This window comes from Talpa europaea, assembly GCF_964194135.1.
Source record: "Talpa europaea genome assembly, chromosome: 1".
Lineage (NCBI taxonomy): Eukaryota > Metazoa > Chordata > Mammalia > Eulipotyphla > Talpidae > Talpa > Talpa europaea.
Genome location: NC_140073.1, coordinates 84,081,998 through 84,098,672, shown reverse-complemented (window position 1 = coordinate 84,098,672; position 16,675 = coordinate 84,081,998). Strand labels below are relative to the sequence as shown.

The window sequence follows — 16,675 nt, the reverse complement described above, 5'->3', positions numbered from 1 at the left end:
AACACTGTAAAAGTAGGTGTATGCTTAGAAAAAATGCAAATAACTTTCAAAATACAGATTAGAATTTTACCAATGAAAAACTAAATATTCCTCAGCCAAACAAATGGTTCATATAACCTACCTGATTTTGATAAGTGAAGATCAGGTATCATTTTTGTCATAATCTCTATTATACAAACAAGAATGTTCATAATCAGCATACTTACTATTTTATCAATTAGTAATCGTGTGTTTTTTTCCTCAAAAATTTGACTTAGGCTGATTTTTTCCTGAATTTTTTTAACAAAAGTCCCACTAAGTTATCTTTAATAAGTTCTATCCATAAACCTTACATCCAATATATAGGTCAGCATCACATACATGTGCACACACAGACACTGAGTCACATGTGACAAGTTGGGAGCTTCTCAAGGGACACCCCATTCCTCACCAGCCATCTAACTGCCCAGTTAGCAACTGTGTACCTGCCAAAGTGCCAGCCCTGCTCCTATTCCCATCAATCCTGCAGGAGATCAGGGTATGGACTTTGGAAATTCCACCTTTTACTATTGAATTGGTTATGAGCACCATCCACTGGCTCAGAAGTTACTCCTCACTGATCCTCTTACAAAGCCACCTTCAAGGTAATTCCAAGAGCTTATTACATCACCTTTACTGCAAGTATTTAGCTTTGACCCGCATTATCTTTCTTCTGAACCAGCACAGTGGCCTCCTAACCAGTTGTGCTTCCCTTCTTACTTATAACACAGTCGCCACAATGCTCTTTCAAAACATAAATCAGATCACATCTCATCTCCCATCAAAACTATCCAGTGGTTCATCACTGCAAGGGAGCAACTTCTCATAATAACTTATAAGGGCTTAAAATATCTGGTCTTTTGTTACTTCTATGACTTCATCTCCTCTCATCGCCCCCTTATTCACACTTCTCCAGGGAAGCTTAGCTATTTCTAACACCCATCAATACCTACTAATATAAGGCCTTTTCTCAAAAATTTTTGGACTAAAATGTTCTTTAGTCATATATCCTACATGCCTCAGTTCCAAAACTCTTTCAAGTCTTTGCTAATATATTATCTTCTGAATATATAACTTACTGGTCTTTACAATCTTTTGCCCCATTATCATCCAGGGCTCCTCAATGTCCTGTCTTTTATTTTTTTTAATTTCCATATTACTTATATTTATTAAACTGCAATATAATTTAGTCACATTATATCCATTATCTATCGTATACTTATTCTTGATATACATAAATTTTCAGAGGGCAAGTATTTTTTACTGTTGGACATTACTGTAATCCTGACATCTAATTCCAGTGTCCATCATAAAATAAGTGCATACTTTTTAATAGAAGCAATGTTAATTGTAAAACTTTTTTAACATTATTTTTTTTATTTATGCATATAAGAACTGGGGTGTAGGCCAGAGGTGTGTGGGGTGGTGAGAGGATTCACCAGAGACAGAGTGGAGAGCAGAACAGGTGGATCTACTGAAATAAATACACAGCTGAGTGGAGCAGTGGGCAAGGCCGAAGTCTGCTGTGCCATGAGGGTTAGTTCCCTGGCTGGGAATCAAACTCATGCCACAATGTCTGGCTATAGTTTGATAGCATTGAGACTCTAACCCCTGTGGCACCAAGGAAGCCCATTAATTGAAAACTTTTAATATGCACAGCAATAATATATTGATCTTTAAAATTACCCTTTATACATTATTCTTTTCATCCTTAATATTAAATTCATGACAAGTTCAAATATTTTTATATCACAAATTTCCCATTGTTGTCAACTTCTATCTCACAAAATGTTAAATTAACCGTCCAGTTTTCTCTGAGCACATCACATACACCTCCTCCTTTGCCTGTGTCAAATTTCCATCCCCAGCTGCTCCCCACACCATATCCAAACTATTTTTTCTTTGTTGTTTGTAAACAAATATCTATTCCAATAACATTGGCTTATAACATTGTCAATTTCAAATGAACAACATTATAATACGCATCATGGTCACCACCTAAATTCTAATTTCTATCATCATACAGTTGCCCCATTTACTCATTTTATCCAACAACTAAACCCCTTTCTTTCTGATAATGTCCAATCTATTCTCTGCATCTAATAGTGTATTTTTGTTCTGTTTGTTCATTTGTTTCTTTATGGCCCACATAAGAGTAAAATTGTACCTATATTTCTCCTTCTGACTTATTCCATTTAGCATAATTCCCTCCCATCCATGTCACAAATGGCAAGACCTCATCATTTTATAGCTGAATGGTGTTCCATTATGTATATATATTGCATATCTAATCATCATATCTCCATATTTAATGCCTTCTAATGGATTACCATTGAAAAAATCACTGATCTATAAGCATCTTCATATTCATTCTTCTGCCATGCCCTTCCATCTTGAACATATACTTATATGAACATATACATATACAACCACAAGTGAGCATTTTGTTGTAGCCATAAATAGACCTTACTTTATTTCTATTGTAATTTCCTTTCACTTCAGTATCTTCCCACATACATGTCTCCCTTAATTATCTTGATGAACAAAATTTCCTTTATGAGAAAGAGATCACTTTCACTATTATTGTTATCATTGAAATTGGTTTTGATCTTGTTTAGGCATTAGATATCTCTCAGCCTACATAACATAATTTCAGGTCTTTCAAAAGGCCTAATTGATCCAACCATTACTGTTTGAAGGAATGACTCACAGGAAGATTGACTATATGGAGAATGTCTGTTGTTTGTCAAAAAATCGTTCTACAGGGAGATCTCATTGTTACTCTGATTCTATCTAGACTTGGAAATTGGATAGTTTATTAAAGGGTCAGTAAAACACTAGGACACAAACTTTAATAAAAATTATATATAAAACTCAACATCTCATATATTTGCACACACATTCACAATTTGAATTGATTTGATGAATGAGAGACTTTGCTATATAACAGCCCAGTTTATTACTACATGTTCATATGCATCCACATTCACAAATATAGAGCTGCTACTCAGGCTGAATGCTACTGTCCATCCACAGGATGCTTACCTTTTGATTCTGAAGACAAACTACATTTGATTCTCTGACTTCTTTCTCTGTGTTTGTTGTTGTCTGAATCCCCTTTATTATTGAAAGATGATTTATTCAGTTAAAGTCAACTTTTGTCATTTTAAGGCATAGGTTGCACACCAGCTATATAGGTAAGATAAATGTTCCCCCTTGGATATAAAGTTGGGAACACCGATGAGAGAGAAAACCTGAACACATATACCATTACATGAGAGAGCAGAAGCTAACTACTGTCTGGAATGTTGACGAGCATTTGCTATATTATCTTATGTCTCCTTAATTTTTAAGAAACACCAAAAGTTTGGATTATTTTTCTATTGAAGTAACATTGGTTTATATCATAGTTTGTATACTGAAAGTGTAGGCTCTCCCCTCTCAGGTGTTGTTACCACATCACACCCACCACCAAGATGCCCATAGTCTACCTGTGGTCCATTGTTCTCCCCTCCCCACCATGCTTGTGCCCCTCTTTATATCTTCATAATTTTAAAGTTGGTATCTACTTAAAAATTCTTTTAAACTTTTAAAATCTATTCCTCAAACTCAATTTTGCAGTTTTTGCATTCAGATGAAGGTGCATTACACCTCAAGTGTCATGTTTACTTAAATTGTAAATATCTGAGGTGCCTTATTTGCTTTATTTCAGGTCATTCATATAGGGAAATTATATAAAAGTCCCCCCTCTTTAAAAACCAATACATTTTTTTTGGTTACCGATTAATGCCTGAAAATCCATAATTAGCATTAAACACATCCTAAAGGCTATATAAAATTTAGACATATAGATTGGATAATATATTAAACTGTTGCATAATTTAAAGATGCAGAAGTTAAAGACTTTTATAGGCCATCAAATTCAAAAACTTTATTGCATACGTTATATAGTTTACAGAGAAAGTGAAGGTAGGTCTTAAGCCAAGTTTCTGACTCCAGATTTAGGGTGCTTTTTAGTTTTTTATGATATATTTTATTACCTCTTACAGTGACTGAAGGTTTTTAAAGCCAGATTTCCTTTTTTTTAGATTTATTTTTTTTATTTATGCATACAAGAACTGGGGTATAGGCCATAGGTACAGGGGATGTGAGAAGATTCACCAGAGACAGAGTGGGGAACACAACAGGCAGATCTACTGAAATACACTGCTGAGGGGAACAGCAGGCGAGACAGAAGAGGTCTGTTGCACCATGTGGGTTAGTCCCTGGCCAGAGGTCAAACTCGTGCTGCAGTGGCTGGCAATAGTTTGATAGCATGGAGACTTTAACCCCTGAACCACAAGGGAGGCCCCTGGTTTTGCTTTTTATGGAGAGAATGTGGCCATTCATAAGAAATAAGTGTAAAGAGCACTGAGCATGCTAAAACATGAGTGATAAGATAGATGCCTCAAAATATTGAGTTTTCACTCCAAACACAAGTTTATTCTTGTTTAAAAAAAAAATTGTCTGAGAATTACATACCCTCATTTCTTTTTACCCAATGAGTATATGTAATTCACATGATCCTAATATATGTAAATACGGTTTTATGATTACTCAGATTGAAATTACCTGTTCGTCAGAATAAGTTGTAGATAGAGGCCTGAAGTTTAATCCATGAATGGGTTTGGGACTCCTATACTTTCTGCTCTAAATATAACTTTTTCTTTGTTCTTTGTATTTCTCTATCATATGTGTTTCTTCATTAAAAGAATATTTATCAAGATATCTTGTAACATTAATAAGTCATAGAATTTATCAGTGTTCAACATTTGCATAGTCATTATTTGACTTATATTTCTTGGTTTATGGAGACTTAATGTGATTCATATTTTGTGAACCAAAAATGTAAATAACATTTTTATTTAGTCTCTCTCTCTCTCTCTCTCTCTCTCTCTCTCACACACACACACACACACACACACACACACACACACGCACAATTTCCTTAGAGTATTTTGACATCTTTGTTTTAGTTATATTAAGAGATAATTAACTTCAGTCAGTGGACCAAATTTTCTTTGTTGTACACAAATTTGAAAAAAATTCACAAATATGTGATCATTTCAATTTATCCTTGTGTTAACTGTATTTCTTAGGGCATTTTGCTAAAGATAGAAATTTTAATAAAAGGAATACTCTGCCTTCATGGCTAAGTGCTTGAACTCCCCTTTCACAGGTTTTCCTCTTTCCTTGATTTAAAACAAATGTCCCTAGTAAATAATATATTTAGTTTACTGAAGCTGGAATGTTGACAAATACCCTACAATCCACTGCTTTAAAGGACTGGTAGTTTAAATTACTAACCTCTAATTTTGTTACAATCAACCTACCAATTTTTCTGTAAGATTTAAGTGTTTCATTTATCCAACAAATACATCTCTGCAAAAAAGATTGCCTAAGACCTCAATACTTTGTGTATTTAAAGAGCTTAATAGTAAAGAAATCATCTGCCTAGAAAAAGCAGTCAAGATGCATCTTCTATTTTGTGCAACAAAATGAGTAATGCCTTTTGCTGTTAGCGTAACCACATGTCTCTGCAGTCTCATCCATTCCCAGAACCTCTCCTATTTTCCCACTTTTTTTTTTATTTATCTGTCTGATTTTAAACCTTTCATAAATTGTTCATTATATCAAAATCCAACAGGAACAAGGTCCACTGTCGATCCAATATCCATTCAATATGAGTTCCTCTTTTAGTAGTAATACTAATGGGTCACAATTCTGGTCAAGCTGTAAGCCATAAAGGGAGATTATTTTCCATCTATGGAACTCATTATAAAAGGCTATTTCCACATATAGTCATAGGTTTCTTGACAGTAAGACTGTCCTATTGTGTCATATCGCCCCCCACCCCTTCTTCTTCAGTTCATCTCTCTTCTGTTTCAAGGATCATTGAGCATTTAGTGTATGATGAGTCACTGAGGACAAATACTTGATAATATCTTCACCCTACTGCTCTTATTTTCCAAGAATCATTTTGTCACTAATGATTCATAACTTCAGGTTGGATTTATTGGGTGTGACCATTCTTTACCACATATTCTAACTACTCTAGTAGGTACTGGGATGACATTAAGGATTCTGTGATCTAGAGAACCAGGGACTAAACGTATAGATTTAAATGACTTTTTAACTCATCAGTATCTCTTGTCCTGACAAGTAACATTTTACCCTCTTCTAATCCATATTCTTTACTCTAGAAATATGAACTAAATCTGAATTATCCTTCTATAATTCACCATTAGTAGATTCTTCGTGAGTCTGCTTACATGAAATGTATTGGTAAATATCTGAATGTGCTAGGAACATTGAGCCTTGGGTTCATAGTCCAGGTTTAGAAGTACTGGGTGGGGAGATAATCAGATTTTTCTTGAGTTTGAGTGAAAGAAAAGGAAAATCCTAAATTCAAAAAAGTGGGACATTGTATAAAATTTGTTAGCAAGAATTCCATTAAGATAGAAAATTATATGTGTATATTTATATCTGATAGAGGGAAATAGTTGTTTTTCTATGTTCATGCTAGATAATCAATATCATATTTTTGTGAACCAAAAATTGCACTACTGATATTTAAAAAATATAAAAATATGTTTCAGTATGCTCTAAACAACTTATGATTTCCCCATTTTTATATATAAATGTATGATTTATATTGATATACATATGCCATTTGTTGATGTATTTAATTTTAAATGCTGCCAAACAAGAAACAAATACACTTAATTTAAGTAATACTGGCACTTTTGAAAAAAATTATGGTTTGACTAATATAACACATTTTTTTATTCTATCCATTTATAAATATTGTTTTATATGGCATTTCTAGTACATACTGTATTGCAAACTTCTTTATGTTTACCTTCATTTAACTATAAGATATCACTGAGTAGATAGGTATCTTTTGGTGAGAGTTGAAAAATGGGGTGCTATAAAGTTATATAATTTCAGTTTTAAACCATTAACTACAAAGATTGATAATAAAGATTATTAGAAATTTATATGGGTTCTGTATTTAGTTCAAGGCATGCATATTGTTCTTTCTTGAGATCTCAGTGATCACATAGCACCTAGTGTCTCATAATTCCTGTTTCTTGGCTTCTCATCTTCTTTTTTGAAAAGTTCAGTTTATTCTCTTTTTATCTAAGTGTACACCTTGGAAAAATGGGCTCAGTAGTAAGCCGCACATTAAAAAAAAACAAAACTGTCATCTATTAAAGACACATATTTCCACTGGTTGCGAGGTCCTAATGATGCTATTACACATTGACTACATGTCTAGTTGTAATCACCTTCAAATAATTGTTTCTACACTTGATATAAAACCACTGGGAATTCCTCCTCACTTTTGGTTATGCCCAATAAACCTGACCATGTCAAATTAATTACTACACTAGTTCCTGCTCAAAGTGATCAAGTTAATTGAAGGGCACACAGCACACATTATTTTCCTTGCTATCTATTCCCAATGAACTCTCTTAATCTTTGTCTCACAACACAATATTAAGCATAAAATCTGAGAGGATGCAATATAAATAAGAAGAAATTTAATTTCCCTCAAAATATATTTAAAGTCTGTAAGTATGTCTATATGTACTAATATTTCTAAATCTTTAAATCAAATTATATATGATAAGGTTGAAGAATAAATTATGGAAAACACTGTATATTAGTGCAAAATCAGTACATAAACACTTTAAGATTCAACAATCCTATTACTTGTCAAATACCCTGCAGAAATGAGTGTTTGTATCCACCAAAAGACATATATAAGAATATTCATGACTTCAGTTGTAATGCCTAAAACTGTAAACAAACCAAATAAATATCATCAATAAAATAACAACCAAATCGTGATACACTCATAAAACAATACTACCAAGAATAAATATATATATATATGTTAATAACTGGCATGTATAGCAATATGAATGAATTTCACAGGCATGATGTTAAGCAAAAGTAGTCAAAAATAGAAAAGTATGATTCTACTTATATAGCTTTGTTAAAGCTAATCTCTGGCATTAAACATCAGAATTATGGTTATTCTCAGAGTAATACTAACTGAAGAGGTTACAGTTTAAACTTACACAATTTTGGAAATATTCTAGCAACAATTAAGTGTGATAAACTTATATAGGTGATAGGTAAAGCTCCATTGGGCTGTATGCTTTAGGATTGTACAGTTACTCATCCACGAAAATCAATAATAAAAGAAAGTATGTTAGGTATTTTCAAAATAAATGTAACAATTAACACCTGTCTATGATAGAAGGATTGTTCTATGATCCCAATGTACAGAATATGTATAGAAATGGAAAATCCCACTAATTTGCTTTAAAAAAATACTGATTTGTTTTTTGTTTGTTGGTTTTTGGTTATTTTTTAGTGTCCTGAATTTAAAAGACCCAGAGATATTGCAGTTGACTGGGTTGCTGGGAATGTTTATTGGACCGATCATTCTCGAATGCACTGGTTCAGTTACTATACCACTCACTGGACCAGTCTGAGGTACTCTATTAATGTTGGCCAGCTGAATGGCCCCAACTGCACCAGACTCTTAACAAATCTGGCTGGAGAACCCTATGCTATTGCTGTCAATCCTAAAAGAGGGTAGGTTCATGTCTTGATACTTGTATTTCTTTTTTTTTTTTTTTTTTTAATAATAATAAATAAATTGTATTTCTTAATGTGAATGCCTATTTTTGCAGATTATCCCATCTGTGCTCAGCAGTTTTGCTTCCAAAATGAGTGTTCAATATATTATAATGGGTTCACAAAACTAAAAATCACTCTACCTCTGTAAAAACATGCCATTTTTACACCAAATAATGGTACTTTTTTTTTCCTGAGCTGTGCTATGCTTTCAATATGTGTTTATATATGTATATATTACAAAATGATTACACTGAGTTAATAAATAATATAACCACTATTGTTAATCTTCAGTTGAATGTACAAGATTTTTAAAAAGGCAACTGTTGTTTATCTTCTAGAATTATGTGATGAAGTGTCTTCTTCATTAGAGAATGTTTTCTATTTGAGAAAAAACGGTGACCTTCTCTATCAAAGAAAAAGCATATTGATGCACCATCTATAATAAAATCAATATTCTATCATAATAAGATAGTTTCAGATGTTAGAAATATATTTATTTGAAATTTTAATGGAATATCCAGAATTAAACTTTGGATATAAAATAATGAACTATAGTGTATCCTATTAAACAGTGACTGTCAAGTTTTAGTGTATAGGTATGACTTTTAAATTGTTGATTCTCAGTACCCTCCATCAGAGATTTCCATTCTTTAAGTTTAGAATGTGTCCAGATATCTGCTTTTTAAGAGTATCTGCAGTGATTCTGACACATGTATACTGTAGAGACAGTGATTTGGGGGAGAAGAAATGAGTTATAGCAGCAGCATTTTCAGGCTAAACAATTTGACATATCTCTTCAGAATGATGTACTGGACTGTTGTTGGGGATCACTCCCACATAGAAGAAGCAGCCATGGATGGAACACTGAGAAGGATTTTAGTACAGAAGAATTTACAGAGACCCACAGGTATGCTGTATTTTTGACATAGTCTAAAATGTGAAGCATATGCTAACATATTAGCATTGCCATTCTTTCTAGTTCTGCTGGCAATATAATCATTTTTACAAGCAAATAAAATAATTTATAGTATGACATTATGAAAGTCATTAACATTTCCTGTTGTATTTTCCCAACTTGAAAATCAGGTCCTTATCATACTGCCAGTGATGTTATGGAGATGTTATTTGAAAATTGCCTAAGTTATAATGCTATTAGTAGGATTTCACATGCATGAAATTTTGACAGTTTATAGCAATGTCTTAGGGTATTTTTACAGCTATCTGCTAATGATGTTCGAATAGATGGCACTATTCCTAGAAGATGAGAAACTGTGGGGACAGAGAGGTGAGAAAATACACAAATCTTTTGTGAAAGACGGGTTTGATGATTCTTGACTTTTTATTCACAGCTCTCTTCAATCCGACTTTAATCTCTCTCTCAAGCATGGCATCCACACTACAACTATAGACTCTCTCTACTCCCAGGGCTGCTCAGGAACTCAAGTCTATTTTTCTGCCTCCCTGTTCTGACCCCGATGTCTTTTTCCTCCCAGCTCCCAGAGGTGGGAGATAAGCCTTTCCAATTATTGCTTTCCTAGCTAAAGCTTACCTATTTGTAAACTCTAACCTCAGTACTCTTCCTTCATAAAATAATTTTGGACTGCAGGAACCTCAGCGATTTTGTGCCGCTAATCCCCACCCTCTAAAACCCCATCAAAAGAACAGACTACATAGTCTGTACACATATGACTTAACAGTTTTGCTTTATACTATCTTTTATAAGTAAAGATTTATTTATATTTGTCACATATATTCATATTAACTTTTAGTGTACCTTACACCTTTTTCTTCAGCTACCTCAGTTTTTCTCTTTATGAGGAGCAGTCTTTGAAATTTAGTTCATTAACATAAGTTCAATAACATAAGTCTCCATTCAGTTACTTAAAAAATACTCACTGAACTGCCACCTCATGCCAGAAATTGTTTCAGATATTGTAGAAGAAAATTCCTAAATTGAAAAGAGGTGTCTAATTTTCAGGAAACTTAGCTTCTTAAAAAGGGTAGAATATATATATATATATATATATATATATATATATATATACACACACACACACACACACACACACACACAAGTATGTGTCAGATATATAACATGTGAGAGATATAGAAAAAAAGCATACCATAAGGGATGGACACTACTTACTTGGAAGTACTATTTTCATTATGATTGTCAGAGAATTCATCTCTGAAAAAATATTTGAAAACAGAACTGAATAAAGAGAGATAGGAAGTCATGAGAATATTTGAGAAAAGCACTTCTAAAGAGAACAAAATTTATGTAGAGAACAAAAATTTATGAATTGGAAATAGTATCAAAAATATCAAGGATAGTCATATGCCTAGAAGCAAATGAGCAACTCAGTAGAATGGTAGGTATGAGGGAGGCCAGATGCAAACTCTCTGGGATCTGGAACACGCTGATGAGTACAGAGTTTAAGAGGAATCATTGGAGGGTATTGTTGAGGAGACTGCTATGATTTGATCACGCATTATTTTCACTTTTATAGCCCTAGCAATTCTTTGTTTTTAAAAGAACTTTTTTTTTACTTTTAACTAATTTTACATTTATAAAAATGTTGTGAAGTTCATTTTTTCTTTTTTATCTTATACCATTTTAAAGATTTATTTATTTATGCACACAAGAGCTGGGGTACAGGCCAGAGATGCAGGGGGTGAGAGGATTCACCAGAGACAGAGCAGGGAACAGAACAGGCAGACTGATGTAACACACTGCTGAGGGGAGCAGAGGGCGAGACAGGATAGGCTGCCTTGTCATGTGGGTTGCTCCCTGGCCAGCCAGGGATTGAACTCATGTTTCAGAGGCTGTGGATTGCTTCATAGTGCTTAACCCCTTGCGCCACCAGGGAGGCCTAGTTTTTGTTTTTTTTATTTTTTATTGCATTGACGTTGGTTTACACTACTATATATATGATTCAGAGATATAGGACCGACCTCCTCAGATGCATACTGCCAGTGCACAGCTACCATTCAGGCATCCATAGTCCTCCACCACAGTCCTTTGGACCCTGTCCTTTCCCTGTATCTGATTAGCCTCAATTTTAAAGTCATACTTCGAGGGCTTGTGCTTTTATTTTGGTTTTGTCTGAGTCTTTGTTTTGTTTCGCTATATTCCACATATGAATAAAACCATCTGGTATTTGTTTTTCTCCTGACTTACTTCATTTAGCATTATCCCCTTCTGTTCCATCCATGTTGTTAAAAATGGCAAACATTTATCTTTCTTAAAGCTAAATATTCTATTGTGGAAATATACCCATCTTCCTAATTGACTCATCTGTCATTGAGCATTTAGGTTCTTTCCATAATTGTCCATAACTATCTAATGTAAATAGAGCTGCAATATTGGAGTGCAAGTTTCCCTTCCAATTAGTGGTCTTGTATTCTTTTGGTGGATATATAGAAGTGGACTTGCTAGATAATATGGTAGATCCATTTCTAATCTTTTGAGAAACCTCCACACTGATTTCCAAAGGGGCTGGGAATCTATCGGTATATTTCCACCAGCAGCATTTTAGAGCTGCTTTTCTTCCACATACTCACCAACATTTGTTGTTTCTGGTCTTTTTGATATGGGTCATTTTCACAGTTGAGTCATATCTCATTGTGCTTTTGATTTTTATTTCCCTGATAAGTGATGATAAGCATTATTTTCAGGCCCATGTTGGTGATCTGTGTGTCCTTTTAAAGAAGTGCCTGTTTAGCCTTTCTTCTCATTGTTTGATACCGGTTATTTATTTTCTTGTTGTTGAATTGTATACGTTCTTTGTAGCTCTTGGATATCAGCCCCTTTTCAGATGGTGATGTGCAAATATTTTACATTCAGTAGGATGTCTTTTAATTTAGTGAGTTTCTTTCACTGTGCAGTAGCCTTTTAGTCTGATGTAGTCCCAATTGTTTATATTCCCTTTTGTTTCTCTGGCTGTTGGAGATGAATCCAAAAACACATCACTGAAGCATATGCCATGGAGTATTTTTCCTGTTTTATGTTTTCAGGTCTTACATAAAAGTCTTTTACTCACTTTGAGTTGATGTTTGTGTATGGTGTTGGTGTATAGTGTTTATGTATGGTGTCTAGTTTCATTCTTTTGCACGTGGCAGTCCAGTTTTTGCAATATGGTTTAATGAGGAGCTTTCATTTCTCCAGTGTATACTTCTGTTGTATATTAACTATCCATATAGGTGTGGGTTTATTTCTGGGCTCTCAATTTTTTTCCTTTGATATTCTTAATCTATGCATTTGTCTTGGGCACTAAGGTTGTCTCCATAACTTACTTTTGCAATAGTGCAAAATTAATTTTTTAAATAAAAATACTGTTATATATATAAAATAAAAATAAATAAAAATACTATTATATATATATAATAGTATTTTTATTTTAAAGAACGGCTCAGAAGTAGATTATAAAAGTGCTTGGTTGTATAAAAAACTTCCAAGTGGGGCCTCCCCTGGTGGCGCAGGCGGTTGAGTGTAGCGCTGTGAAGCTGTCCGCAGCCTCTGCAGCACCAGTTCAATCCCCGCCCACCGCGAGGGTCCCACATAGCACAGCAGACCTCTCCTGTGTCACAGGCTGCTTCCCTCCACAGTGTATTTCGTCAGTCTGCCTGTTCTGTTCCCTGCTCTGTCTCTGGTGAATCCTCTCACCCTCCCACGCATCTGGCCTGTACCCCTCATTCTTGTATAAATAAATACATCTTCAAAAAAAAGCAAAAAAAAAAAAACAAAAACTGCAAAGTGGTTTTCAAAGTGGCTGTACCATTTTTATATTCATACCAGCAACACATGAGAGTTCTGGTTCCTCTATAGTCTCACTAAATGTTGATATTGTCAGTTTTTTTTTTTTTCCTTAAAGTCATTAAAAAAAAAAAAAAAAAACTACCTGCTGGAGGGTGTAGTGCCAGCAAAGCACTTTGCAGGTTCCCTATTGAGTCAGCCAGACCGGTAAACGAGGAGTCCTGGAATCCTCAGTGGCTTTTTCAGGCGTTCGATGATCTTTTTACACCGTTTGTACTGTGGCAACCAGTCTTGGGGTCAGGGAGGCTTGGGGTCAGGGGGCTGACAGGACTCCTAGCCAGGACTCCCCTGGCCAAACTTTTTTTTTTTTCAGACTTTCTTGGGAGCCATTCTCTCTTTTTCTTTTTCTTTTTTTTTCATTTGATAATGTTCTACATCATTCTTCTTTTTTGTACCATGTATGCTTTCTCCTCCCAGGTGTAGTCCCCATAAAATTCCCATTATCTCTGGGCTCTCTGGCATTCTCACTGTCTCTTCGCTGGTCTCTACTGCTCTCTGCCCTACAGTTTTCTGCTCCCTCCCATCCTCTGCTGCCATCCTCTGGCCCCTGTGCATGCCACCATTTTATGGTCAGTCTGTTGCTCAGGTGCACTCACTTACACACACCCACACCATGCTCAGACGTCCACCATCAGGCATGCATATAAGGCCACAGGTGTCAAGTCATAGACGCTAATGGCAGGTGGGCAGAAAAAACCTGGTAACTTCCATTTTCCCTACAGAAGGCATTTAGGAGGGAGTCTGAGACAGAGAATCTTATGCAGTTTATATATCCAGGAGAAACCTCCCTCCCTCTTTTCATTAAAAACATTAGATGTTCACTAAATGGGAAAGGAAAAGCAAAATACTCACAAAGACTGTATCTCAGGTTAAGTCCAATTTTGGTTGACTCTCATGTGCTTTGGCACAGAAATCGTGTGACAGGCACGGAAGTGAGTTTTTAATCTGCCCCACCATTCACTGTTTCCCTTTGGGCTCTAACTTCCCAAGCAGAACTGCTGCTGTCAATTGAGCACAGTTCTCTGAAGAAGGAGCCAAAGTGAATCCTTAGCAACTAAAGCAGCAGCTGGGGGTGGCACCCTTACCTAGTAAAGGAAAGTTGAGCTGGCACCAGCATTCCTACAGTAGGTCAAATGAAATGAGCATGAATTGGACACTGTCCTTATGTTAACCATTCTGCTCAGCAATCTGGGTAACTTAATGATAAACATATTAATGCTCATTTCTTTTTTTCATGGGGTTTATATTTGAGAATTAAAAAATAAGTGAGGCATGCAAAGAAATAATTGCAGTTTTGGTAAAATGTGAGTATTTTTATGTATCTATAGGGTAAGTAAATTCATCAGGCTTTTGCACCACCAGCCTCTGTGGCCATCACCTGTGGCCTTGATTGTGCTAATGCAGGAGGCACTTGAGAGGGTGAGCATGGGTGTGTGTTCCTGATAGTGGACATCTGGAATATGGGCGGGGCCATGGGTAAGTGGTCATACCTGAGCCTGGAGGTCATGGCTAGAAAGAAAGCTATGGGATGGCTAAGGGAGGGCGGCTATGAGGAGGATGAGAGGCATGACTACAAAAGTGGGGAGAACATGAGAGAACAGCAGAGAGAGCACAAAGAAAGTGTAAACATCCATGGGAGTCTGGGAGGCTCAGTTGCCTGCCTGCCTCCCAACCCTACTGCCTGCCTGCCCCATGCCTGCTGCTTTGCCTGTGTGCCTAGCTTCCTGAGAGCATTAAAGCCTGAAAAATCCACCAAGGGCTCTGGAACTCTACTTTTTCCATCTAGCTGAGTTGACAGAGAACCTGCCCTTGCTCAAGATATTTCAGAGCAAGAGGGATTGTTTTCAATACAAGAAAACTGACATTTGCCACTTGAACAAGTTGTGAAGAGTAGACATTTCAAAGGTAGGCAGAAAATCTATTATGGGGCAGATATTGTGTAGGTGTTTGGAGCCAATCACATTGGTTTCAATTCCAGAGGGTCACTTGTTAGCTGTGAGATCTGAGAATTGAACTTATTATCTTCAAAAGTTGTGTTTTATCATTAGCAAACCAAATGATAATAAAATTGACTTAAAATTTTACTGTATGTATTGAATATTATAACACTCTGAGCTATAAAACCATTGTCTAGCACATGGCTTGTCTGTGGCCGTAGGAGTTATGGTGTACCTGGAAGGGAGCAACGTGGGTAATGCAATATGAGCTGAGAACCAGGAACTTTAAATGCCAAGTTTTATAGATATGATATTTTATACATATGATATTTTAGTCATATATATATATATATGCATGAAGTATTTATTTCTTCAGATAATTGGAGTATTGATTTGTCTGGTGATTATACGATATTCAATTGTGTAAATATACCACACCTTTTTCATATTGAATCTTCTGGTGAGTAGTCCTGCCTCCTGTGCTCTGCACTAGCAGGTGATGACCAGTATCTCCCCTGCCTCTGCCAATTACCCTCTGACTGGGTTTCCTGGACACTGATGAGTTTCAGGCTCCATTGTGTTTTCAAAAGCAAACCTTTAAAAGAAAAGTTTAAGTTAGCTCCCCTCCCCCTTACCCCCACACAAATACTCTAAAGGTCTGAAAGTAATTTAGCCATCTGGGCTTTGTTTCAGGGTCAGACATCCATAGGACAAGTCAAAATGGTAGTTGGTATGAGACTGTATACTTCATTTCCCATTTATAGCTCTGAATATGAGTTTTCTTCTCAATAACTCGATTCTGAAAACTTCATTTACAGGAGTAGACTCGCAGAAACCATTGATGCTCTCATTTCACGAATACATTTATTCTGTGTCTTGTATATGCTAGGCACAATGCATGACATTGGGAATGTAGGAGTGATCAGATTTACAAATCTCTGTCCTCCTAAGGCTTACTTTGTAGTGGGATACAAGGACTGAGCTAGGGCAGTAAAAATGTAACATTTAAGAAGTAAATTATAAAGTCATGTGGTGTTTGTGAAATGGAAAAAAGAGTGCAAGTGGAGCAGGAAGAAGGATCAGGACTGGGGGAGTGTTGATTGCAGTATAACATTGTCATCAGAGTAGAACTTTTGAGAAGGTGACACTTGAGCACAAGCTGTTTGATGCTCTCAGTCACAGGTACATGTTGCAGCTGTGGATACAA

At 35.6% G+C, this 16,675-nt stretch overlaps 1 protein-coding gene across 1 annotated transcript in view; it reads left to right on the top strand.

Annotated features, from left to right (window-relative positions):
• Positions 1-16,675, top strand: part of LRP1B (LDL receptor related protein 1B) — a gene marked incomplete at its 3' end in the record, with an annotated part of 1,731,654 nt that overhangs the window by 1,620,903 nt on the left and 94,076 nt on the right. The window contains exons 78-79 of the mRNA XM_084254814.1: positions 8,447-8,670; positions 9,516-9,622. Of these exons, the coding sequence (XP_084110940.1) occupies positions 8,447-8,670; positions 9,516-9,622 (331 nt within the window). The remainder of the gene's footprint in view (positions 1-8,446; positions 8,671-9,515; positions 9,623-16,675) is intronic.